At 42.7% G+C, this 27866-nt stretch overlaps 1 protein-coding gene across 5 annotated transcripts; it reads right to left on the bottom strand.

Annotated features, from left to right (window-relative positions):
- Window positions 1-535: 535 nt before the first annotated feature.
- On the bottom strand, window positions 536-27569 carry LOC118301476 (connector enhancer of kinase suppressor of ras 2). Of its 5 annotated transcripts, none has more exons than XM_035627025.2 (22): window positions 27088-27568; window positions 23028-23191; window positions 21204-21406; window positions 19719-19824; window positions 18938-18979; window positions 18721-18840; window positions 15724-15783; window positions 15494-15562; window positions 12735-12881; window positions 11103-11236; window positions 10066-10268; window positions 9703-9792; window positions 8632-8822; window positions 8471-8519; window positions 8170-8348; window positions 7997-8070; window positions 6963-7034; window positions 6618-6685; window positions 5464-5564; window positions 4885-5371; window positions 1776-1975; window positions 536-1698 (listed from the first exon to the last, which is right to left on the bottom strand). In XM_035627025.2, exons 1-22 carry the CDS (start codon window positions 27149-27151, stop codon window positions 1651-1653), a joined length of 2871 nt encoding a protein of 956 aa, XP_035482918.1. In that variant the 5' UTR covers window positions 27152-27568; the 3' UTR covers window positions 536-1650. The 5 variants fall into 5 exon arrangements, with proteins under 5 accessions (XP_035482918.1, XP_035482919.1, XP_035482921.1 ...); XM_035627026.2 differs by having other exon boundaries at window positions 11103-11221; XM_035627028.2 differs by having other exon boundaries at window positions 19719-19806.
- Window positions 27570-27866: the final 297 nt, after the last annotated feature.

Here is a 27866-nt window from a genome sequence, read left to right as displayed (position 1 = left end):
ACCTGCAAAAGGATCCGGCTACTCTAAGCAACTATCTTTCTTTTACGTTGTGAATGGCATTGGTGGCAACAAAATTGAATGATTACCTTCATGCATGTTGCATGACTTGAAATAAAGGCCACTGAAGTCAAAAGATTCCTTGTAACCAGGATCATCTGCTGTCATCCAAGAAATCGCTGAACAAAAGTTAACACTGTCTACTGAATTTGTTATTATAGGCTTGAAGACAGCTGTAAATGTCTCGGAGGTGAAGGCCACCACACAGTGATGTACAGACAGATTCTGGGCTGAGCTGACAAATGTGTGGAACTTCTCTTTGCATTTCTGGAGTGTAACTCGTGGGTGAAACTTACCTTGGAGGCCTGCAGCAAGTTACTTGGTGGTTTCTACACTACAGCACATTTTCCACATCTAATATACCAGCATTGGAAAGTATTTTTCCTACTTCACCCTGACAAGCCAATCCTATGTTTTTGGATATATTAAAATTCCACTTACCACATCCCATAAGAAGGCCTGGGGTGAACGATGGATCTTATGTGTGCCCGTGCCATACTTTATTTAATGAAAAGAGTAATGTAGCTACAATCTGGCACACTTGAGAAATGTCAGTCAATTTCAAATGACATGGTAGTGTGTTTTAGTTATACAAAGCATGCTTGTACATTAAACACTTAATAAATAAAAATGTTTCTCTTTTTGTGGTGTACGCTTGAAAAAAAAACAACTCTTCCAGGAAAAACTGTAAAACAAGAAACACAATGTGGTAGAGGGATGGAACCAAGTATTTTCCAAACTGAACACGCATAGAAATACAAAACTCTTACAAACAGTCGGGTTGACGGCATGCATACAAAAATAGACAACTATTCTGATCATTCCTTTGTAATTTACAAGACTAGTTCATTATTGCCAGGCGTTATAGTTTTGTGCCTCTGTTTTGAAGAATAGCTTCCCTTCCACATCATCCCTCATCTCTCTTGGAAAAGTACAATGTACACTCACAATCACTGAGGCACAGCACTTGTTTTACAATTTGTATACTGTAAGTACCCCAAAACATTGTGTAGTCACTGTTGTTGTAGTAACGTAATATTAAATATATATAACACCCTGTACACTCATTAAACAAACATACCTATTAATCATACACACATGCATAACAAAATGTGGTGTACATCCGAAATAGGTTTGCTTTTAATTCTTCCACCAGCCCTTTCAGAGCGGCTGTACACAACTCCTGCATGATGCTCGAAAACGATTCAGCAGAAGTGAAGGAAGGAGGCCATGCACGTGAGCGATGAATTGCAAAGCTCTCCGACAAAATCTTTGACGAGGACATAAAGTGCTTATATGCCAGTCAGAAACCCTTTGAGTCCACAAGTTACTTTATCGAGCCAGACATCTCTTTTTCCTTTTTGTGACAGCCCTCATCTTTAAAACTGTGAGGTCAGGCGGAGAGGGACACCAAGTCTTTGTGCTCCTGCACAATAAGCGAGGTTGAGGGAGCAGTAAAAGGAGAACAGATGGAGCCAAGCAGGGAGAAGATGGTTTCTGGTGCCTTTTTATCTCCAGCAGAGGGATGCTGGCTGTGTGAGGCACAGGCAGAGGCGATACAGTCAAGGTTTTATCAACACACTGATCCTCACGTTACCCTAAAAAACCCAAGGAACGGTTTGTGTCTTGAAGAGGGACATTCTGCAAGGAAATTTACATACCGATTAGTAATTCGCAATATATGGAAACATATAAATGCACAAAACTGGTTGTTATACCTTCAGTGAGCTGTGGAGGATCCGGAGGCGATGAAGCTTGTCATTTAGCAGGGGGTCATTAACTCGTCGGACAAATGAGCGCTTGTACTCCAGGCGGCTGGCTGATCTGTGATCAGCCGAGCTGGACAGACTTGTCTGCTCCAGAGCCCGGTACAAATCCCCCAGAGAGTCTGCCTGCATCCTGCAGTCCCGCCCATGACCTGGCAAGAAGGCCAAGCATCGGTTAACATGGATTTTACATTAAACTGAACTCAAGGATGAGAAAAAAAAGTTAAGGGCAAAATACAAGTATACATTTCACACACTGATAAATCCTCTACTTTTAAACTGAAATAACACACCAGAGATATTTAACAAAATAATTTTAGCAGAGAATCTCTCACCATCTGTAAGCAGCCTCTCTATGCCCACACATTCACACAAGCTGATTGCTACTGTACCTACCCAGCATATTAGCCGAAGATAATAAATGGCACAGAAATTTGCAGAGGACACTGGGTTATTCTGAGTAACAGGAAAATATTTCTGGAAAGATGTACGCCTGTTTTTAGTTTCTTAAATGTAACAGCTTGGTGCTATTAGCATTAAAAAGAACAAAATCATACTCATGTGCGAGTTCAAGTCATTTGAGTGCCAGAAGGGAAGAGAGGTGAAATGAGCATCTGTGTGTCGTATACAGTGGTGGAGAAAATATTCAGATTATTTACTTCAGTAAAAGTACCAATAGCACACTATAAAATCACACCTTTACAAGTAAAAGTCCTTTACTGACAATGCTAAAGTATGTATGAGTAAAATTATGTAAGTAAAAATCAGTTAAAAAATAATTTTTCCAGCATTATACTTATTTTTCACTTTCTCGAATAGTTGATTTTTTGGGTTTGTGAATCTTGAAAAAAGTAAGAAATGCTATAGTCACCAAAAACCTTTGAGACACTTTTACTTTGCATGTTTTGTCTGATCTCAAAATATCCAGTTTATTCAAATTTCAGTCGAGGAAAAGCAACTAATCGTCATTTTATTTAAGATGCTGGAATCAGTGATGTTTGGCATGTTTTGTTAATTTTACAAATCAGTTATTAAAATACAATTTTGTTGATTGACTACTCAATGAATCAAAGAATCCTTTCAGCTGCTTGCATAAGTAACAAAGAAGGGAATACATTTTTGTTTTTTCATCATGATGCCCAATACAGAGATCTGGAAACATCTGCAAATGAATTTTTTAACAATTTGGGGGAAATTACCTTTTAGTTGACTTCCAGCGCAAAGTCTCACTATGCTTTAGTATAAAATTAATTCAACTAGGGGAAATAAACTGAATTTGAAGGTTAATTGTAATAAATGACAACTTTTAAACATCCAATTAAAGATTTTTTAGTAATAATTTTCATATTTCAATTATGGAAGCCCACTTTATGCCCTGTTTTCCTCCTATTGTTCCTCTTATTTTTATCATCACACTGCACTAATATGAATCCTCTCTTGTTTATCACACGAATGGTCTTCCTCACAGACTCAGGACGCACATTTCAGTTTTGTTTTTTAAATATCATTTATCTGGTTCATTCTCTGTTATTATGTATTTTTAACACAAAAGGCACAGGTTATAAATTCAAATAAACCACCAGGACCCCTCTCGTCTCCTGTTTTCACACACTGCCCTCTGTTGGCATGATACTAACATCACACTATCGCCACCGAATCAGTCGTCACTCTTCTCAGTGATTTGTAGCAGGGTGGCGCGCTCTGAAGCGTTCTGACGCGTCCTGGCTGTGCCTTGAAATGTATCGTGCTTTATTTGCAATCCGTTTTTGTTTGTCTATCTTCTTTACAAGCTTCAGAGCAGAGGGTGAACTGTGGAGCAATGGATAAATGAGGACAAGAAGAGAGGAGCCTTGGGCGTGTTTCTTTATCCTGTTCAGAATCCAACATTAACACGGGCTGAAAGGATTCCTCCCCGCTCCACCATCCAACCGTGCCAAGAGGCACAATGACATCTCGATTGGGCAAGAGAGAGAGAAAAAAAGGGAGAAAGAGTGAGTGTGTGTGTGTGTGTGTGTGTGTGTGTGTGTGTGTGTGTGAGAGAGAGAGAGACGGAAAGAGAGAAAGAGAGAGAGTGAACTGCCAAGATAAATCAGTATCAAATGAGACACTAAATTTCATCTCACGTAGACAGGTGCCCTGGAGGTCTTTGAGGGGCAGCAAATGGGCTGGCTTCAAATCCAATCCAATAAAGCAATAACAGCCAGTATTCAACCTCTGACATTTGCTGCCTCTGACGGCCTGTTAGCAGCTTTAATAAAATAGCTGATGACAAGTGCACTTGCTCAACACTATGCAGATGAAAAGACTGATCTAATGTCTAAACAATAACAATTAGCAGGAGAGTTTTTTTACACAAGGGCGGGTCAGAATGAGTTGAGGGATACCTCGGTCGTCTCCAATCGTCTACTGCGGAGCTTCCTGCTCATTTGAACTGACTTAAACCGGATGTCATTTAAACATCAATGCCAATATAAAATTGTATAATGTTAGATTTATTGTTTTTCATACAGCACCCAGTGATCCTGGAAGTCAAACAGTTCATTGATTACTCCTGCTGATCTACAGTATTTTAACTCCTCTGCTCGATTGCAAAAAATTGTTTTCACACAGTCTCAAACGCTGCACAAGGTATTAAGGGGCTGCAAGTGACTCAGCCCGGTGGGAAGCAGTCACTTAAAATACAGCAAATTGTGATCCTCTCTCAGTATTCATTTTCCTGCTAAACACTTACATGTTGATATATACAGTATATTACTTTTTACCAAATCATAATTTCTAAAGCTGTTTGCAACTGCAGAAGTAACCCCTGAGGTACATGTATGGACAAATGATGGATTGGTATGAGCATAGTTGTGACCCCCCACCAAAACAGCATTATCACTATTATGTGTTTGATCTGCTGTAGCATTGCAACTCTTTTTTGTTGATTGTATAATTAATGATCAACATTGTTAATTAATCTTCTCATTATCAGCTAAGTAGTCGGCTGATTGTTTTACTTCTTTTATGACGCAATACACTCGTTTTAAATGTCTTTGCTTGTGGTACATGTGAGTCTGACCTGTGTCTCTGACCCGGTCCCGCTGGTAGTGCTGGGTCTCTCTCGGATCCGATACAGCGGCAGTGGCGGTCAGAATGGCGTGGAGCCCGCTGTCCCTGGGTAGCGTGAAACTGCGGGGTTTGCCTCCCGCCTCTGAATCCATACTGGCTCTTAGGGGCAGAGGCAGGGCTCTGTATTGTTCCTGCAGCAGGCTGCGTGGCGCAGGCAGGGTGGACTGCCTGCGGTACTCCATCGGCAAGTGGTCCCTGTCATCCGACAACAGGGATTCCTCTACGGGAAACGTCTGGAGGTAGTGCATCCTTGTGTTGCTCTCCATCTGGTCGTGCCACGAGTTTCGATGGCTGCTCGTCTTCTGCCCAGGGGAGACGCTGTTGTTGCTCATGCTGCCCTCGTGCGGCTCCGAGTGGAACTCTTCATGAGAAGAACGGGACTGGAACGTGTCAGAGGAGGAGAGATGGCCACGTTTTGGTTCCATGTATGGACTCACCTACGTACAAACAGATGGTTACCAAGTAAAAGATGTGTGGCCCACAGGGTGATCTCTACTGTTTCTGTTCAACTCCAGGCTCACAAACTCACCGAGGATGCTCTTGGGAAAGTGTCATACGGTGGCGGCGGACTGTCCTGCTTTGGCATCGAGGGCATTTCCATGTCGTCATGATCACTCTCACTCCAGTAATCTGTCAAAAACAAACAGATCATACCGTGTTTCATTTTGTGGAACAAATGCAAAAAAAAGCTTTTTAAACGCAGTAGAAAGTTCAGATGCTTAGGGCTAGTATGAATTAATAAACAAATACATGTTCTGATTGAAATCTAACTGTCGTGTCAGAACAATCACCTGCGCCCATGGATGAGTGTTCGGAAAGGCGCAGCTTCAGTGTGAGTGTAATGAAGGTGTGATGTAGATTCTTCCAAGTCGGAAGGTGAGGAAAGATCTAAGACGTGAGAACTTCCAGTCTTCTGGAGGTGTTAAGAATCTAATATAACAACTTCTTCAAATAAAACAATGACAAACCTGCTCCCACTCGCCCACCTTTGCTAGGTTTCCTACATAGGCTCCTCTAAATAGCTCAGGGGGATAGGGAGGTATTATTTCCTGTCAGCCAAAGAACACGAGTGTATGAAAATGAAAATAAACACTATACACCCTTGAAAATGTGCATTTCTATACAGCACAGAGCAGAGTGTGATGCATAAAATCACACAATATGATCCAAGGGTATGTAATTCAATCGAATTCCATTTGATTTTCCTATAAGCCGCCGACCTTTGTCAGTCAACTAACAGCAAAGACATTCATTAAACCTGGAGTCGATAAAAAGAGGGAGAACTGATCATTCACAAAATAAAAGGAGGAACGAACGCATCTAAAACACAATGTGCTGACCAATATCCACACAAATGTGGTCCTCTGCCAGATTTAATATTCATGCATAAATCATTATTAAGGGAAGTGTTTTCTAGAGACATATTATGCAGTGAAATGCTGTTGGTCGGGTGTGAAAGACATGAATTCTGTTGCTCTGAGCTGCTTGTTGAATCACTGCGTCACCCAGGGATAGCAAAGTGAAAACTTGGCAAAACAACTCGGCAAAATAATTATCTATTACTTATTTTATGATTTCTAACAGCGTGATGTGTCATCGGTCTTATATAACTTTTGACCAGCGACCTGTAGCAGATGAAGATTTTTTTTTCCTTTTCTTTTGCAGCACAGTGACTAATCTCACCTTGGTCCTGCCGAATTTTCTCCTGCTCGGAGAAGCCTGCCACTGCCATGCTGAGACGACTCAGCCACCTGTGTGGGAGAATAACTGACGTGACGCACAGCAGCTTCACATGCAATAAAACAGTGTGTGTGTGTGTGTGTGTGTGTGTTTGTGAGTGTGTGGGGGGGGGGGGGGGGGGGGGGGGGGGGGGTGTTGATCAATCACCTTAGTGAGTAAGGTAGGGTAGGGTGATTCAATTTCCGGCCGGGGGAGTGTGTGTGTGAGTGTGTGTGTGTGTGGGGGGGGTATTTCAGATGTGAGAATGGTAGAGTTTAAATCACGACTATCACAGCCTCATTAACTCACCGGGACATGTCGTCTACATTTTCCGCTGCAAAGTAGAAGGTTTTTATCTTCGGATGGCAAGCCTTGAAGGCACTGAAAGGGAACGGAGGGTATGTTTGAGCGGGTGCGAGCACATGCACGGGGACATATAGCATTCACATTAACATGTAAACGGAGACGACCGCCAGGATTAACTGGCGGATGATTACACATACAGTAATTCAGACTGACGCAAAAAACAGCAAGACGTTTGCGTCATAGGAAAAGCAGCTCTGTTTATTTTTTGGCAAGTAAACATCCTTAACTATGAGACATAATAATTTCTTTAAACTGAATTTGCTAGCATTCAACCTCATAATGAACAATAACCCATGATTTTTTGAACGACTATTTGCCACCAAGTAAACTGATTACAGTTGCACAGGGTTCTTCACATATATTTTTCCCTTAAAAACTCCCATCTATTAGCTTTAACTTCGCCTTGAGGCCAGTACAGTAGAGCCAGGGAAGGTCATTTTATGTAACTTAACTATCTCCATCACTATTTATTCATGGGAATTACAGCCCTCTCTCTTGACACAAAAAACACAACACTGTTTAGAATTTCTTAAGATATCACTTATAAAATGAGCTCTACACTCTTCTTCCCACTCTATTAATGTATCACTTTGTTCGGCTACACTATGTACTGCTGGATCTGCTCATTGTAGCTTTTTATTCTTGAACTTAATTTCATATCATATATACAAAATCACAATAAAACTGTTATGTATTCATCTGCTGTCCCCCTGTCTGCATACTAAAATGATGCAGGTTCAAAGTTCAAGTGCACTCCCTGTTTGTGAGTCCTCTTGTTCATTTTGAACAAGATCACCTCAGCTGTGATAATAATATTAGTAGGATTGTATCTTCAGATGCATCATGAAGTGTCTGCTGTTGGCTTAGTGAATGTATTCAAGACTGATGTTTTCTAGTTCTGTCTTCATTTGAGGCTAAATTAGAAGGCAATGCAACAAGTTGGATGTTTTTATGTCCGGATGAAAATTGTTACTCACAACTTCCTCCTGCACTCAGTGGCTCGATCAATCTTGAACTCTGAGAGGCTGACGAAGCCCTCGGCTTTCTCATCCTTTGACAAGCAAAAGCACAGTGAAATTAAAGCGCCACATAATGAATAAAACATTATCCTGTGATTTGCTCTTTTAATTCAAAAAATGACCATATTCACCTCCTCATTCATGTACCAGTACAGGCATGTGTCTTTCAGGATGAACCAGTACTTCTTCCACTTCTGTGAAAAATATGTTTTAGCATCCTTCTTTTTCCACAGCCAGCCCTCGCAGTCCCCATGACCCAAGTCCCTGCAGGATATCCGCCGCTTACTGATGGAAGACATGGGGCTCTCAGCTTGTGGGGAACAAAACAGACGAGGGGGTCAGAAGGCCCCGTCATGTAAACAAAAACTGTTCATGTGAAGGTTTCAGCCAACAAGGGCCCTGAAATCAAACACCTTAAATCAGTTCTCCTACCTTTACTCTTCTTCTTTGACCTTGACAACATCGAGGATCGCTCAAACACCTGCGGTGTAAAACACAACATGAATGACGACATGCAGAGGCTTTCAGTGCTTTCGTGCGTGCCCCTATTTTTACACAAATTCCCAACAAAATGTTCGACACAAGGAACTGACATGGTAGAGCGAGGCAGAGTCCGAGCTGGATGTGGACAGGGAAACTTCCATCTGGAGGGCGGGTATGAGCGTGTAATGGGTGGGGCTCCCTCCTCGCTCTGTCTTCCTCCTGTTCTGACTCATGCTGCGTCCCAGCAGGAAGTCCTCTGCTGGCGCTTTATCCTCGCTCGCAAAACGCAGCAAGGAGTTTTCTGCAGGGACACACGAGGAGCACACTCAGCGCTACACAGACTTTACGAAAAATAAAATATATCGTATCGAAATTCACTGCTTTGCACTGTTCCAGAGATTGCAAATGTAAAATAGATGCTGCGCCAACTTTAGCAGCTTTCTTTTCTATCTAAACCAGGAACCTTTCACCACATGACAATTTAATTGATAAAACTTTGTCTACGTTATCTACTGTAAGACCAGACTCTGTCGGCTCATTGGATGCTGACATTTCAAAAGACTTTACAACATTAAAAGGCATTGAAAAAATCTACAGAGGAAATCTGTTGTCAGGCAGGAAGGACTCAAAAAATCCCTCATACTGTCTCTTGTAGATAAATATAGCACCATCGCTTTATTGAAATGCCCAAAGGAGCAACATATCAGCACCGTCCCCAGAGGAAGAGAAACGCATCACTCAAGTCTGTCTTTGAGACTGAAATAAAGCAATTCAGTCTCCTCCCACTCCGTTTACTACCTAGCTCGACAGTCAGCAACAAACTGCGAACATCTCAGTAAAAATATATTTCTGCCGTTGCCAGAGCAACAGTGTACCTTTTATATCCAAACACAGAGAAACAGTGGAACGGAGCGCAAGAAGGAGAGAAACCGTGTAGGGGGGGGGGGGGGCAGTGATAGATTACCAACATATGGAGGAGATGGAGGCAGGAACCGATATCCAGCATGTTATCAGTTTTGACAGGCCAGCTCATCCCTTCTACCTTTTGGCTGGCAGATCTGAGAGGGTGAGGATATTATGAGATATCCACCCACTCACCCCAGCTCCCTCTGTCCCTCTCTGTCCTCCTTCATTCTCTACCTCCCTTTCATTTTCTATCCCTCCCACTGCCTCCCACTCACCTCTCCTGCTCTCTCTCTTCAGCTTGGCCAGGTCTTCGTTGTCTCCCACCCAGTTATATTCAACTGGCATTGAGATGGGCCTGAGCCTGCCTGGAGCACAGGGAATGTAAATATTACAAAGCTACCCACACACACACGCGCGCGGGCACGCACGCACACACACACACACACACACACACACACACACACACACACACACACACACACACACACACACACACACTCTCTCACATACACACACACACACACACACACACACATCAAACAGCTACAGACGTCTCAAGAAACATATCAAACATATACAGACGTACAGGGCTCACGATCACAGCAGTCCGCCTCAGATAGGGGGGGGCAAGGTCTTACCATAGGTGGGAGTGCTCCCCCTGCGGACTGATGACACCTCTTGGCTCTGGTCATACTCGTAACAGTAGAGTATAGCATCCTCCTCCACCAGAGGGAAGCGCCGCCCACACTCCTGGTCCAGGTAGGAGTTTGGTGACTCAGACCCCTCTGCGACATGGAGGTCCGATTGAGGATCGTCACCCGGCAGATTCCCTTTGTCGTCTCTGCCAAAACGGGAAGTGGGAAGTCATTTAAATGTCATCGAAGATTTGAACTAATATGAGAGACAATGCAAAGCAATAGCAGCATCAGAGACGTTTTTAGATGAAAGAATAGGGCCAGAGGAGTTTTGGTCAACAAATCCCACGCTAAACCCAGCAATCTGTAAGTCCGTCTCTCAATACCTATTTCTCCAGCCTGTCTTTGGCTCTCAGCCCCATGCCCATTCGCACCTACTGCATAATTTCTTCATAAAAGATCATAAATATATACCATCATCTTTTTAAAGGTCTTTATAAGCTCCAAAAATATTTGTGCAATTAAGTTTTCAGCAAACACAATTGAAAAAGGAGAAAACAGTGGAGTGTTTACGGCAGCAGGATGGTGTATTGATGGTATATTCAAAATAAAGAACAAAGGTGTGACTCTCTGATTTCTGATTTTGGATGAAAATAAAGCCCCATGGCACAGACGAATAGGATTCATTAGGCTTGGGCACATAGACAGCAGTGTACGTGTGACCAGGATCATTTCGTTGTTGGTTTTGGGCTTTTACTGGTATAAGAAATAAGAAAAATCTGATCAATCAAACTCCAGATGTTTTAAATCATACATTGTTTGCAAGCCAGTTTGCCTGCCACAGTATCTGCCTGACATGGAGAAATGTTACCACCACCACCAGCTGTCGATCAGTGGATAGCATGGAACTGGTTACAGGAACGTGTATCGAATTGTGTATTCGCACACATAATGATAGTGTTTTTTACAAGTCTGTACAGAGTTCCTTCAATGTCTGATAAAGGAAGCGCATAATGTTTAATGTGTGAGTGTGAGTCCACCTGGGGGTGTATGGCTCTGCTGGAGGTGGGGGTATAAAGAGGTCCTGCAGGGCACAGCTACTCCTCCTGGATGGCGTGCTTAAAGTGCTGGTGGGCGTGGCGCCACTGCTGCCGGGGCTCTGAGGGAAGATTGGCTGTGTGTGAGTGATCGTGTGTGTGTGTGTATGTGTGACAATGAGGGAGAGAGAGAGAAAAGGAGAGAAAGAGACAGAGAGGGGGAGACAGAGAGACAGAGAGAATGGAGGAGAGGAACAGTTACAGTGACTGACACACAGAAAATTCGGAGTTCACAGCAGTTCAGTCAGTCAGTCAGGGGCCGTTCTCGCGGTTCAGACTGTGCCGCCGCCGAGCACCTCAACCGTGAAATGAGCAGTGTACTGTATGTTTCTGATGCTCCAATTCTGACTGGTGCACACAAGAAGAGAGGTTGGTGTGCAGTCGAGATGTCCCTCTCATTCAGGTCAGGGAAAATCTGCTCATAGCCTACATAGTCTGTTAAATACGGAACATAGGGACATATTTATATTACCTTTTAAGCAAAACATGTCTGTGATATCTTTTTAATCGCCTTCTCGTCTCATTTATAATATCTAACAAATCATGACTGTAACTTGAGTAGTCAGAGAGTTGTCATCCAATCACAAGATGTCGGTTTTTCAGTGACAAAACATGGACTTTGAACGAGAAAGAGCTGTAATTTAACAGAATATGTTATGCTATGCTAATGCAAACCCTCGCAGCTGACTAATATCAGAGATGTGTTATAAGGCAATGTGCTCCTCCATAAAACCAGTATGCAGGTCAGAGTTACTAGAGGGCTTCCACAGCACATTGTTCTTTGCAGTCACAGCTTAACTTGACATTCTTAGTTTTACTCACATCTCAGAACAGAAGACATTACAGTCTCTAGCCAGCAGGGGAGCACATTTCGTATTAGGTGGAGAAGGAGAATGTGAGAATGTGAAGGGGGAGGAGGCAGAGCAGGACTGCGCTTCAGGGCCTCAGGGGGGAGAAAACATTTTCTCTGGCCTGGGACTCAAAGGAAGGCTGGGCTACTTTAATACACATCCCTCTCATTTCCACCCATCCTGGCTCAGGCACAAAATTCTAATAATGTAATTGGTTTGGCCAAAGTAGGACAGCAGATGCCACTTAGAGCTGAAGCGTTAACTTGAAAACGAATGATGCTGGAAACTGCTACCAATTAGTCACAAGTTATTGTTCCGAAAAAAAATAAAAAAAATAGGTGGTTGCAATAAAAGCAATACCTGTGCAATACAATGTGATTCACATAGCTGTGGTATTACAGATCATAGCCCTATATTATCTTTATGAAAATTGAGCATTATGAGCTTTACCCTGCTAAAATTTGTTTTATGGTGCTTGTTTTAGATTGCATATTATTGTAAAAAAAAAATAAAAATCCCATTGTACTCTTTTTTTTCTTTTCTAATTATAGAACCACAGAGGATTTTGGCGTCTAGCGTCAGGAGTCGGTGAAGTCTGGAGTATTTTTAACATGAAACGTCAAAGCGCAAAGATACACACACTTACAGATAACACAGATAACATGATCGCACAGACACAGGCACGGACCAACACGTCTGTGAGGTGCGAGCGCGGCCGTCATACCTGCAGAGCAAGTGGTTTCCACCTCATGTTTTTGAGCAGAGCAGGGGTTGAGGTGAGCGTGCTCTGCGGGCGTTTCTTCAGCGTCAGGGTGACGCCGGCAGGGTCGCCACGCAGCAAGTTCACCAAGTTCTTCAACTGCCAGCCCACCTGACAGATAAAAACAGCGCGACATAGGTTTTGCTCAACACACAAACCGAGACGGGAGAAGTCATTTTTTTAAAAAGTCACTCAGTCACACCCTGCAGCCAGAGGTTCATGTTGTTAAAGGATGTTAAATGCAAAGCTGGAAGCCAAAGGGCGTCTCGTTCAACTCCTGGGACGTCGAGCCGCGGGCGCTGTCGTGATGTGGAAAGCGGCGGTGTTGTGTGTTGTACACAGCTGCATGCCTTGTAAATAGTCTTTAACCCAGTTTAGATGATATTTGGCACAAAAAACATCTCTCCCAGAGAAACACTGTCTGCTGCTGAACCAAATATGCCAGGTCCAGTTTGGGGAGGAAATATCCTCTCTTGCTTGGCTGGCTCCCGCTGAATTTGGGGACATCCTTTGTATTCCATGCAGCCTGAGACACTGGGCATTTTGCAGGCTCTGACCCACCAATCACTTTCCTTTCCAAGTCATTTTTCACTTTGACAGCCGCTACACAGAAGGCGCATTAAAGAGACAGACAGGCTGAGAACAGCTTGAATCAACAATCTACTGCTCTGCCCCCTGAAATAAGGTTTTTATTTTTTCATTCTGGTAACAGTCTCCGGTGTTAAAATGTACTGTCCTTCCTGGAGCCTTTTCATGTGTTGGAATCCTTCCCCCTTTAATGACCAATCCTGCACAAGTCTTGTTGCTGCCTGTAGTTATTTATTTCTGACATTCTGTCATTATTTTTTTCCAACCTTCCTTTCTTGAGCTATAATAAATTTCCATTATTACACACATGTTATAACATTTTAAAAGCTTTTGCCGAACAAGATTTTGTAATGAAAACATTTCCAACTGCATTTTCCAAATTACTGTTTCAAGTCATGTCAATGTCACTTTTTAAAACTATATGACATTATAACTATAACTTTTAACCGGAAAGACAGAGAAACAAGCTGAGCAAACAGCCACTCTCTCAGCCCCTCCCGACATCCAGTGTCTGCCCAAGAGCGTTGGAGAAACAATTTTAACATTTAAAAAATGTATTCAGTAATATTATTGGTTTTAATTATTGAGTCCATTTGTTTTGGAGATGAGGAGAGCGCTGCAAAAAAACAGAGCTCCCAGTAACACCTCCTCCAGGATGAACAATAATCCTAATCTAAGGATAAAACATTGATGTTGGCATGAAACATCACTTCTTTCCTTGGTGGCATTTTTAAAAAAAAAATGTCCTTGCATTTTCTTTCAAGTGCTTCTCTTCTGGTTTGTTATAGTGATTTTTTGCTGTTTTCTACTGACATGACAATGATACAGGATGATGAGCCAACAGATGACAATCATGCTGGAACTTTGAAAAGATGCTGCCAGTCAGACTATAAAGGACAGCTAGATGTTGAAACAGGGGTGTTTTTGATGACAAATGATGGCTCTGCTCTATCTAGGCATTTTACTTTCCAGGATGCTGGTAAATGCATGTAAATGCATAGTCTATTTGATGGAAATAATAGGCGAAATATAATAGATATGACCTATATAAACCTATACAAAACTCAACTGTGACTACAGGAAAGATGTTTGTCATGGGACCACGGCAACTATGTCTAAGCTTCAACTTTGGTTGCTATGGCAATTGCCATTGGGCACTGTGATAGCTTGAGTTAGAGCAGTGTCTAACAATTAACTATTACTTTAAGGGCGTGCATGTAAGTGACCTGTGACCTAAGAGCTGAAGAAGGAAAAATCCTCCTATTTTTGATCATGAAATCAACACAAACAAACTACTATCATAACTAGCCCCGGTCAGGACAGTATATCCTTTCCTCTGGTATGATGTATGTGAAGAAAGGTCTGTTGGGGCGTACAGTAGTAGGTTTCTATTGGTTTCCCACATGGAGCATGCATTTTTGCCAGCCTTTAAACTAGACTTCTACTGTGAGACAAAAACGTCTATTGTTGCACTCACTGTCTTTGAAAATGCCTGTATTCAGTGGGTGAGTTGACCGACTGAACTGTGTAATTATCATTTGCCTTGATGTTTCACACACAAGCAGTAATCATTTTAGACAAAAGGTGCTATATTTAAATTGTGCACCACGGAAAGTTTTTGTTTTCATTTCCTCTGTATTAACATGTATATGCTCTGCACAGTTTTATCTCACCGGCAAAACCAGGGGAAGGACAATTCTTTTGGATGATCAGTTTGCTCAAGTTGCTTGATATGAATTTGCTATGAGCAATATAAGGTCTCCAGACTGCAATATTAGAATAAGAGGGATAAATGGGGGTTGAACTGATGGCTAAGAAGCTTAAAGGTGGACTTAGTGATTCTTATCCAATACACTTTTTGGCAAATTCTGCTAATGTCGCTACACGGTCCGCTAGCTGTCCATTCTGTGTGCACTGAAAATAAATATATACACGGCCCTGACTCTGTTCTACCCAAACAGCACAAAACTATTAGTTTGACACAGTATTAAGCACTACCATGAGCATGAGACAAAAAACTGGCAAACTGCCCACAAGAGAGACTGCAGTGGATCAGTGTGGATGTACTGCAGCACAGATGTGAATGTTCATAAGGGAACTGCATACACACACACACACAAAGCGTATGGTCTTACCACTGTCTGATGATTAACCTGAATGACTTCATCTCCGGCATGGATTTTCTTACAGCGGTCAGCCAGGGACTGATAGATAGAAGGAGAGGCAGAGACATTAACAACGGATTCATTTCCCTGTCGTGATGTGAAGATTTACAGTGATGAAACCATTAGTGACACACCTCACTCATACATAACACACTGAGGCCAGATTCTACACAGGTGAACACAAAGAGGCTCGTACTTACTCCCTCTGTCGTCCCGGTGATCACATGCAAACCATCATACGTTGATTTGATATACATGCCCTGTGTGAAGACAATAGGGGAAAAAAAAATCACATTTCCATATCAAAGCAAACTCAAACACAATGCTCATTAAGCACAGGGTACCACACCATTTACAAAACAGACAAGGGTCATAGCATATTTTCAAATCTTGGCATTTGTTATAATCTGCTTGTTGTGAAAAGTAATTATGAATCTCGAATACACTGAGCAGCAGTGAAAGATACAAGTGTTTTATATTGATTTTAGATTTGCCTAATCAGAAAGAAAGAGACTACAGGAAGGTCTTTTAAAAATCACAACACTGTTTTTCAAACACCCTGTACAATCTGAATTTATGTGATTAGGTGAGTCCCACTGAAGCGCTCCTTCAAGCAGATTGAGTCAAACACGGTGGATTATTCATCTGCAAATGGTCTTTGTCTGATGCAGGGGGAAAAAATCTAAAACTCAAAGCTCCCACTAAAAGGGGTCTAAAGTGCACCACAAACACACAAACACACACCCAGACACATGTTCACGCACAGTTGTGCATGAGTTCACATACTCACACAGACACGCGTACTCACAAAGACACGCCAAAGCAGCATGCCAGTCTTCAAGATGAATGTAAGAGGTTTATTTTTAGGCCGCTTGACCCACTGTTGTGTTCAGGTTTCACTGAACGGATGAGAGAACTTCCATGCCCCCCTGCTAGCGTTGTGTGTGTGTGTGTGTGTGTGTGTGTGTGTGGGGAGGGGGGGCGCTTGCTGTGGCCCCAAGCACGGAGCTTGTGCCTGAGTGTAGGTCAGTGCTGATGGATAGACGGTGGCAGAAAAAATAAGTGGCCCTTTTTTCTCTGAACCTAAAACAGTATCTACAGTTTGTCCTGAAAGTAGGCGCATACGCAGCCAGATGTTGTATAATTGTAATTTGAACATTTCAGCCGTTTTTGAATATTGCTCATTTTAACATGCACAACATGCTCATTTCATGTTGCGTTTAATCATCTGACTCATGCTCACCAGCTCAGTGCAACCCAGTTTTGGAACAACCACAGTGACCTTCACACGATACTAGACAGCAGACGCAGTGTTTATCTGCTATCTCAATTTTCTTATTATATTAAAACCGCGACTGATTTTTCAAGAGCAAACGTAAAAATTCAACAGCCGCTTGTCTTTCCAGACACAACACACTGGATACTCTGGATAACCGCATGTAAACAGTTAACAGTAAGGTCTTCAGATTAGCCTCAACAACTGGAAAGAGATGTTTTAGGTTTTTTTTTAAATGCAATTCTTTTCAATGCTGTGAGCACTGTGCTGGAATTGAGGCTGAAGTTGTAGAGAAGTGGGGGTCCCCATAAAAACTAAATAGCTGCCTTAAACAAATCATTTCTAAAGGGTTTTGAAAAATCTGAAGAAAGAAATGAATCAGGCAAAGTTAGTATTGCGGAACAGAATTAATCTTTTGCAGTGAGTGAGATACACGCTTGCAAGATAACTGCACATGTTATTTTTGAATCAAACAGAAGTCAATAAGCTGCCAAGATTCATGCAGTTGAGATTTTGGTGATTAGTAAGCTTCACCATCATCTAAATGTATTAATAGTTTTGTACTTTACTTTTTTTGGCACAGTTGGTTTTTCCTGTGTTCATTTCATAAAACCTGGAAAACAATGTAACATCTTGATGTATTAAGTCTATTAAACCAAATGCAAACATAATTAAAAGTCAACTGAAAGGCTGCCCATGTGTATATGCGTCTTACTGATTGTCGTGTTTACCATGAGAGAAGTGCAGTCCGTGCAGTCTTACACCATTGAGTAATTTAAAGCTAATACCAAGACCCGCATTGTGGGGAAGCTGTCGCGCAGGAATAGAGCAGGTCGTCCACCAACCGGAAGGTCGACAGTTTGATCCCTAGGTCCTTGGACGAGACACTTAACCCTAAATTGCCCCTGACAGCTGTGCAGGCAGTGTATGAATGATGTGTGCTACAAAAAGCACTGTAATAGCAGTGTATGAATGTGTGTGAATGGGTGAATGTGACTCATACTGCGAAGCACTTTGAGCGGTTGGTAAGACCAGAAAAGTGCGATATTAATACAGTCCATTTACATGTTTTGGTCCACATTAAGTGCCCAACATGATGATGGGATGTTTGGCTCCATCGATCTATCTTGATTATCATTATGAGTTCATTAACTGCTCAGCTATATGTGGGCGACCTATTAATTCACAGGCTTAAATGCCTACTGCAAGGTCATAAGAGGAATTTGCAAAACAATTTTGTAATATTTATCTCTTAATATCTCTTAATTTGACAAATGGAAACTGACATCAGCTTATACGGTGTTTCAATGAAACTGGACACATTAATATTTACGCACCGTATTACAGTGAATTGCCTTATAAGTTAGTAATTTGGTTTGGTGGGAAATGTGCACAAAGGGAGGAGAGCACTGTCATTTAAATGACAAAAAGTCGACTGTGTGACTGCATGATTAAAAAGATTGTAAAAACGGTCAATTATATAGGGAAGGTTGCTGCGGCTCAGGGCTTGTTGTTGTGTCCCACAGCAAAGGGGATTTTGAAAACAAGTGTTTACACGAAGTCGGACATTGTATAGTAAAATATCTGCAGAAAATGTATATTATTCAGTAAATACTAGCTATTTCATTACCTTCACTACTTACACATCCTCTGCCATTGAAGCACATTTTTGTCTGACATATTTTTGAAAGTTTAGCTGAAACAGTAACACCAACTTACTCCACAGCAAGTTTGTTCATCTGTCAAATAAAGCCAACAATTACATGTTGTGTTCACGTGTGCAAGGGGTTTGTACATACTGAAAACAGAGCTACAGCTTCACCAACACCACAGAAGCACACAGAGCATCCTCTCGCGACATACTGTCCAAGACGGCCAACGAGAAACTCACAAAACATGGGCGTGGCTCTTTTAGTCTTACCAGGCCTTCAGTGGACTTTATGTTGGGTAGCTGCACAACCTCCAAATGTGCAGCCTGGGACACCATGGGATCCGAGGACAGAGAGATAATGTGGTCGCAAACTTCAGATAGAGTTTTACACTGGGGGCGACACATTAAGGGACGATTACAACCTGGAAGTGTGCCACTTGTTGCGTCAATTTCAAAAGTTACAGAAGAGATAACGTCAGCGACTCACCACATGCAGGATTTTGTTTTCAGCTTCGTACACAGAGCAGTCCTGAGGAACATTCAGAAAGGACTGTTACCTCAAGAGAATGTGTCAAAATGGAGTTATTATCGGCATTTCTGCTGTAGGTGGATATAAGCAAAAAAGCGGAGCAGCTTGGCACCTATAACCCCCAACACTCCCACACAGGCATGCACAAACACAAAACAAATGAATCACCAATGCGGAGGCATGTCCCTCTCTCTCTCTCTCTTTCTCTCGCTCGCTCTCTTTCTTTCTCTCTGCCAGTCCTCTCTCTCGGCCTTTAACTTGTTCCTTTTCACCCTCTTTCATGCCCGCTAATTAATTTCTTCCCACTTAAACTTTTCTCTCAGCTCCACATAAACTTAATCCTCCAAAGTGACAATGAAAAAGTTTTTTTGTAGCCAAGTCCAACTGAAATATATAAAATTAAGTATTTTATAAAACTGATTTCTAAAAAATGTGTCCATTCCTTCTCATGTCGGTGATTCTGTGTCCTGAAGTAATTTTTATACACTGTGCAAATGCAAATGACTTTTGAACAGTTGAAATGGATTGAAAACTTCGAATTTTTACTCCCGTTTGAGTATGTACTGCATATGAATGCAGTGTGACACATACTACTGCTTATGTATCACATAAGAGATATTTCTAAAATGATTGAATATTCCCCAAAAAAATGATGGTATTCTACAGCTGATGTGGGGAAAAAGGTTACTCTAGATCTTGAGAAGATTATATTATATGTTGTGTTATGCAATTAATTTACCTGCTGTACAATTGTTGTGAGCTCCAGACACAGCTGGATCACATTGTTCCTGGTCATGGAGTAATCCGCCACTGCAGCAAATGGGGACCTGAAAAAGAAGGAGCATCTGGAATGAACCATTAGATCATTCTTCCTTTGAGACTAGATCATTGGTAAATCAGTGAGAATATTTCCAAACACTGAATCGTGTGCATTAGAGTGCATACATAGATATTTAAAGACTAATACAATATTACGTGATTAATCTAAATACCGTCAATGAAAATATATCCTTTATCCATCATATATGGGAAAATAGCAATAGCTGGCACTGTAAAAACATATGATGGTATTTGTTCTGCAGAGCATATCCAGATCATACTGACACTGCAAAGTGTTATTAAGTCATCATTATGCATTTCCAATTTAGGATTATACAGACTTAACATACACAAACTAATAAACGTAATATGATTTCAAACAAATAGGCTGTATTAATATTACATACAAAAACTGGAAACAAATTAGATTTTTATGTATCTAAAACACATTCGAACTAAAACTATTACATCTTACTTGTTTTTCTTTTATGTTTGACTGACAAATGTGCAACTTTATGTTATGTTTGTAATCCAAATGGATAGAAATGTAACATGAAAATTGAAATACATAAATCTGAAACATTAGGCCTGAATGTTTATGTGAGTCATTATTGAAGATTTAATCAGAATGGATGCTGCAGAATATGGTTGCCTACATGGGAAAATAAAAAGTGCTTTGTTATTTCTGTTAAATGTTGTCTTCTTTGAAACGTCATCAAATTCATGAGACACACGCAGCCACGGACAGATGCAAACACACACAAACATTGGCACAATCACACAGCAAGAGAAGCACAGGGATAAAGCAACATATAAATAGACTTGCTCAGTGCCTTTTTGGCCACCCTGTCAAAATCTACTTACATAAGGCCCTTACTCATCTTCTCTTGTCAGCTGATTGGTTGTGGACATAACATTACAAAAAACTAAAACTGGTCTGTTTGTGGTCAAAATTAAAGTCTCAACAAAACACTACAGGAACCACCACATAAAGCCAGATAAATTAGATTTTTTGAAGACAGATTTTAAAAAAAATTGAATCTCCTGCATTACCGCGGAACAACCAGTGTTCAAATGTAAAGAAAATATGACTAATAGTCCTTCATATCTAGTCTAAACCAGTTAATTGATATATATATATATTTTGATTAAAAACTATGTCTGTATTTAAAATAAACTTTTAAAACAAACTGTATTTAAAGGCCTAAAACATGCCCAAGGACCACATTTTCAATAAATTAGTTTAACATCTGAAGAGTATGTGTCACCAGTACTGCTATTGGAAAACTACTGGGAAAACTTTGTTTGTGTACATGAACATGTATTCATGTGTGTATTTAAGTGTTCATATAGGCCCTTTAGCATGTTTCCATGTATTATCGGTTCATCTTTTTATAAATCTCACCTGTCCAGCCATGCCAGAAGGCTTTTGGCTGCAGCGATCAGGTCCACCACCGAGGTAAGAAAGTCATTGGGCAGCTTGCGGGTGGCTCGGCCGTCGTAATGGCCGCTGCGCCGCCTGCCCGTGATGAAGTTCTGCAGGTTCTTGGCAGATGCATTGAGCTTATGAGATAGTGTCTTCAGATTCTCAGTCTCCAGCCCATAATTCTGGAGGAGAGAAGACAGTGAATTCACTTTGTTTGTTTGTTCGTCGTGACGCTGCTGTGAAAAAAAAAGAAAAAAGAAGACCACTGGCAGACGGGCCCACCATGTCGCACTAACACAGATGCTGCTAATATGAGGAACATGTGAGGAATAAAAACCGGTAACCCATCCACTCAGCCCCGCTCTCCTCCAGCTGTCACTTTGCATGTCTAGGGACGGTAGAACACTCATTATCCTGTTCGGCAAACTGCACGTTTAGGCCTGTGGGCGTCAAAGTTTCTTGGGAGGAGAGAGCACGGCAGGAGGGCCACTAATCATATTTAATAAAGCAGTGCCTGAGAGACTTTAAACTAAATCCCAGTTACATAAGGAGCTTTGGGGCTTCAGCCCCCCCCTCCATGCAGCAATGTAGGATGAGAGGACTTTAGATTCAGATTGCATCTGTGACCTCAGTCCACTAAATCTCCATCCGGTCTCTCTATGTGTCTCTTAGGCTAACACACACCCATTCTCATCGCTTTTCCACCCTCTTACCTTCATGCCTACTTCTCATTCATCCTTTCCCTCTGCTCTCCTTGTATATTCCCTCAGTCTTACACTTTCAGTTCAGCGCCTCACACTTTTGAAAAGACTGCAGGCTCTGGTATAAAAGCAGCAAATTGGTATTTCATGCTCTGTGTTGTCCTTTCTGTGCACAAATAAAAACAAGAGTCTGCAAAGGAAGGAAATCACAGCATCTTAGGAAACGAACCATTCAAACAATGTGCAAATAATATAAACTGCAACCGATAAAAGAAGTGGAACATTTCACTTGTTACCGATACTTTTTGTTAATAGGAAAGTGCAGCTACAGCAGGAGCTGGCAATTATAGATGTGGAGTTGAATAATTGTTCAAGAAATTAATCGGAAACGATTTCGATTAGCAAGTCTTTTGTTTGGGCATGGCTACCAAATATGTTTTTACCTTTATAAGCTCAACATGTCTTGGGGACGCAGCAGGAGATTGTCCGAGTACAAAAAACAAAATTCCCAGACTTATCCTGTCTTTTTGTCTAAATTGACAAGTGTGGGATCCAATCTTGTTTCCCTTCCAGAGGAAGAAACGAAGAAGTTAAATGGACGTCATTTCTCTGTTGTGACCTGGACCACAGAGGTCAACACAGAGGCACATGGAGTGAGGGTTTCATGCTGTAAATGACGCTCTAACCGCTTCAGCAGCACTTTGGCCCAATCAGCAGAACTGCGGTCTATCACGCTTACACGCGCTAAAACTTGTGTTTCTGAGATGAAGAGCAGAAATTACTTGGAGAGGAGGCTGTAATCCATGTCAGTGCCAGTGACAGCTGTACGATTTGCCTGTGGAGGATATTTTGGCCAGATTATTAACTCAGTAGATTTGCTGTGATGTTTAAAAATTGAGGCCTAAAGCTATTTCCCTTATGTGAAATTCCAAAGCATTTAGTGAGATTTGTTGAATATTTGTAACAACCTTATATTGTAGCTTGATCACAACACTTTTTAACTGATGAACTGATGTGCCACAGAAACTTCATTTGACAGCACTGGAGCGCGACTCCTTGCAGTGACAGTGCAGAGCAGTGGGAAAGGCAGCGGGGGACTCACCAGCGCACAGAGCAAGTCCACAGCTTCCAGTACGAGCTCCTGGTGGCCGATTCTGGACACTCCCAAATCCTCCAGCTCCTGGTGGGTGATGCGCAGCAGCTGGTCCCCCCCTACTTGCTCCTTCTCAAAGGTCTTGATGTACTGCTGCAGGCAGTCGTCCAGGCCTGAGAGAACCACACAGGATGCACAAAACGCAGACTTTCTGATTTCTTGTGAACACTTTATTTGCATTATTGTGTTCTGATAGGGTTTGATATCGCTTTCCCTGCCAGGAAACATGCTGCACAACATGCACTTTGTTGTGTCCTACGTGCGAAACCATTCATGTCAGACAAGAGATCCTCGACATCACCAGTCCCAAGGGGAATTTTCAGGCTTGTACTAGAAAATAGTTTCAACTAAGAGGGAGCTGTGTGTCAAGTGTTCAACCTGTTTAAAATATTTCACAGCTGTCGCAGGTCTTTTTCTGCCTTACAATATGAGTGTTATAATTGTGTTAATGTGTGTTGTAAGTATAAAGGTTGAAATAAACATTAAATCGGGGAACTCTTACAAGATAATTAAATCAAATACAACAGCAAAGAACAACTGACATGAGTGAAACCTCTCTCTGACATAGAGGTCCACGGAAATGTCCTTTGTTGGTGTTGACTGAAGGAAAATCGTATTGGATTGCATTTTAGGTGTTAATTACATTTTGTCCGCCCTCTGTGCTCTGCCCTGATCGAGTTACGTTGAAATCCGGTACTTTGGGTGAACCTCAACAGCGAGAAGATATTTGCTGTGTAATACGTATGAGTTTTATTGACAAACTTTCAAATCAAGCACTAATTGGCTACAAAAAAAATAAATGTTTATCTTTATATATGACATAGCTGAATGTCACCAACAAGTGCTCTGCATGCTAACGGGCCATCCTTTTACCAGTGGCCACAGAGAGAGTGGCCTTTGTAAGGCCCTTTTTTTATACAGTATACACTGGTCTGTTTCCATTCTCTCAGTGAGTGGAGGGGCACACACACACACACACACACACACACACAGACAACTCTATGCTCATCTCGTCTTTTCATTGCTGTGGACCAATCATATGCATGTGACTCAGTGCTGTGCCTGGACCTGATCAAGCATTCACATCGAGCTTAGCTGGCAGCTAAACGTTGGAGGGGAAACATAGGGAGTTTCATGGCTTTGCATAAAATTGTAAAGGCATAACTAATCAGCCTCTTTAGCAAGTTAATTGAGACTCATTACATCAATGAAGTATTCCGCCCGCGTTGCCATAGAAACCACGAAGCAGTGTTTTGGCAGGGACTCTCCCAGACCACAGGACAAAATAGAGAAACGAGTGAGGAGAGAGGACATGAAGCGTTCCAAAAAAGTGACTACACGGCTGCATGAGACATCGAGCCCACATCGCTGTCTGCTGATTTCATTAGCAATAATTCCAAAAGTCACGCAGGACTTAACATTTCTAAATGTCACCGCGTAGAGCATCGTGTTTCACGACAGCGATGGGCCGTATAAATGAAGGTTACTGCTATAATTGAAAGGGGAGAATACCGTTCGTTCGAGAATGCTAGAGTTTGGTGGTTTTAACTGAAGAGCTCTATGACTCGTCACAGGATTCTCCTCTTCTGAAAGGAGAATCGTGCCACGGAAAGCCGCTCCAGATGGAGAAGGCTTCGCTGATTGCACTGAGCGATCTCCACAACATCACTTTTCATGTCCATTTCATTCAGATTATCCGGCACGTTGAGGAGAAATTAAAAGCACGGCACTGACACATCCTACTCTCCATTGCAGATAATCCTGCTGGTAATGTGAGGTAAGCGAGATGTTAAGGCTGTTAGCATTGTTATAATGGATTTGTGTTAATGTCACTTGTCATTGATCACCATCAGAGTGTGTGTGTGTGTGTGTGTGTGTGTGTGTGTGTGTGTGTGTGTGTGTGTGTGTGTGCGGAGTGAGAGAGCAGAGATAAAGCTGATATACTTCACAAAAGATGAATCATACTAATGCAGACTGTCAGGAAGAATTAAGATATTATACTAAGCCTGCATTAGGTCTGTCCCTCAAAACAGACAAACAATTTCAGAAAACCGGAGGGTAGACGTGCAAGATGGGTTTGCACATCTACTGTGCACTTGTCGAGAACGAATCTTCAGTAAAAGCTGGAATTCCTTTGTATTTTGTGACGAGGATCTCTTCTTTTGTCACAGCTGGGAATAGAGCATATTCTCACTGCACAGAGGGGGGGGGGGGGGGGGGGGGGTTGCAGAGCCATGTTGTGGGAAGGTCACAGGGCCCCTATTTGGCCTCCGGTGACATCACGGAGCGGTATGCTAATAATGGAAACCGTGAATGCTATGGGCAAAATGCTGCCATTCCTTAGGAGCTCTCATGTGCTGAGAATGGATGGGAGACACCCACCCCCAGCCCCCCCACCCACTACCACCACCACCCCCACTTCCTCCCTCTCTCTCTATCTCAGCGCCACTCTGTCCCTCACTTTAAATTACCACTACTGGGCTCAGGGCACAAGAATTGTCTCTGCTCCACTTGTCAGATGTGGGACACTGAAGCGCCCGCTTGCTCATATCTTATCTCCGCCTCTTGCTCCCTCCATTTCTCACTTGTGCTACAAGCTTATGTACAGATCCTCACAGATCTCCTTTTAACTGATGTAGTCATCCTGTCTGTAATAATCCTCTGTGTGCCTTTACACTAAAAAAAACAACAACAAAACAACACCACTGTGGTTAAAGGCCATCATCAGATCAGATTCAGGTTCAATCTGTAAAACACAACTCATACTGAAAAGATCCTTGCAATCATAGTATGTTCGAGCTGGCAGAAAAAGGCCTACAGGCTTAGAGTTATGACTGTCTGTGTGTGTGTGTGTGTGTGTGTACGTACGTACGTACACTGCATGTATGTGTATGTTTCTCTGAAGGGCTGTTGCCTGACACGTGAGCACGTGGCTCAGCAAAACAATACACAACAACACCAGACTGAAACAATTACAGCGCCAACAGACACACATACACGCACACACACACACACACACACACACACACTCTCTCTCTCTCCCTCATGCTTAGATTAACATGTCGTCTTTCATTGTGAACACTTTTAATTGTCACACGCTGCCAGTGATAATGATGTCTATAATGCAAACAGCAGCAATGCTAATGAGTAATCTGTGCCCTGAAAGTGTCCTGACAGGCTTGTGTGGCCCACTCACACTGTTGGTCTATTAAGCAGGCATGCTCCCTAATCCAATGGATTATTAACTCATTTTAACAGCTGTACATCAATCTGTCCAAATTGCCAGTTTTGTCGAATGTCCAGACCTCAACTGCGACTGGCCTTAAAGAGTGATCCACTGTCAAACTGAATCATGTCGTGTCATCATCCTGCCGCTGCTGCTCGTGTTTCCCAAATGCCAAGAGATGTTCCAATTTACACTAAAATGCTGTTGTGAATTAAAAGCCAATTTACTCCCAGATACTAATGGATGAGCCACGCCTCGGGCACTGTGAGCTTTTAAAACTGTTGAATCTAGTCTTAGGCCTGAGTGATGCTCCTCCGAGTCAGCTGGGACTTCTCAGGACTCGGAGCATCCGTGGATCCACATTTCAGCACAGATGGTTGTACAAAGCCATGATGTGAACCACACGTTGAACCCCTTTTCTAAATACAGATCCTGCCCCCTGATCCAGTGAGAAGGGATCAGGGGTCCCCCCCCCGCGAGACGGCCCCCCTGTTAACAATAACCAACGCAGGACACAATGGAGGTTTTTAAGGCGTTTTGTGCCGTTGGGCTCTTGGGGAACATGTTGTTCTGTGAGGATAAAGTCGTCTCCACATTGTGACTGTCTGCAACCCCCCCCCAAAAAAACCAAACCAAAACCCCGATCAAATGCTTTGAGTTAGTGCCTCGAAGCCTTTAGGAGGCTCAGCAGGTGGCTCTGTGGCTTCAGCCTGCTCGTTGCAAAGCTGCAGTTTGGTGAGAGATGTCTCTGTCTGGCCGCCGTCGTGTCCCCAGCAGCCTTACCTTTCATCCAGTCGACCACTTGACCGGAGCTCCACTTGCTCACGGGCTCCATCACCAGTGCCATGGCAGAAGTTTGGCTTGTTCGCGCTTGACAAAAGAGAAAGAACCCTCCCGACAACCCCCGCTGCCTCCGACCCCCACCACACAGACTGGAGAATTACTTAAAAACACAGAAAAGACGCAAGAGGGGGACTCTTCCCTCGGCCGGATTGGGGCTGTTCGCGAACAAACAGAGGCAGGTCCATAGGCTCCAACAGACGTCGCTTCGAGGAGCGCGGGCGCAGCGCAGCAGCCCTGCGCACGGTCCTGTGCAGTTGCTCTGCGTGAAGGAGCTCTCAGTGGCGGAGGGGATGGTGGCTCGCTGCTGCCCGACCCCCCCCCTCCCACAGTACATCCCTGTGCCAGAGGAGCGCGCGGGCTGACGCTCGTCCTGCCGTGCGGAGAGGCTGGGCTCGCTCTGGGCATGAGCATCCTCCCTCCGAGCGGAGATGGAGTCGGAGTGTGTGCGTATGAGGGGCGATTCGTGCCACAGATGAGGCCGGCGGCGCGTGAGGAGGAAATGTGACTTGGTGTGGGATTTTGGTGACATGGGTGGGTGAACGGAAGGCAGCTGGTTGAGCGACAACACTACGCAGTGCGTTTCAGCGAAAGGCTTCCGATAAGCAGGGTTTTACAAATCCAAAGGCAAGGAAAGGAAATCTATGGGAAGAAAACTTTGGTTGCTCGTCTGAAAGGAGAATTGTGTCCTAGAAAACCTCTTTGAAAAGAGAACACTTTTC

This window comes from Scophthalmus maximus, chromosome 2 (assembly GCF_022379125.1).
Source record: "Scophthalmus maximus strain ysfricsl-2021 chromosome 2, ASM2237912v1, whole genome shotgun sequence".
In the NCBI taxonomy this organism is placed as follows: Eukaryota; Metazoa; Chordata; class Actinopteri; order Pleuronectiformes; family Scophthalmidae; genus Scophthalmus; species Scophthalmus maximus.
Note: the sequence above shows the minus strand (reverse complement) of the source record. Positions and strands in the feature narration are given on the sequence as shown.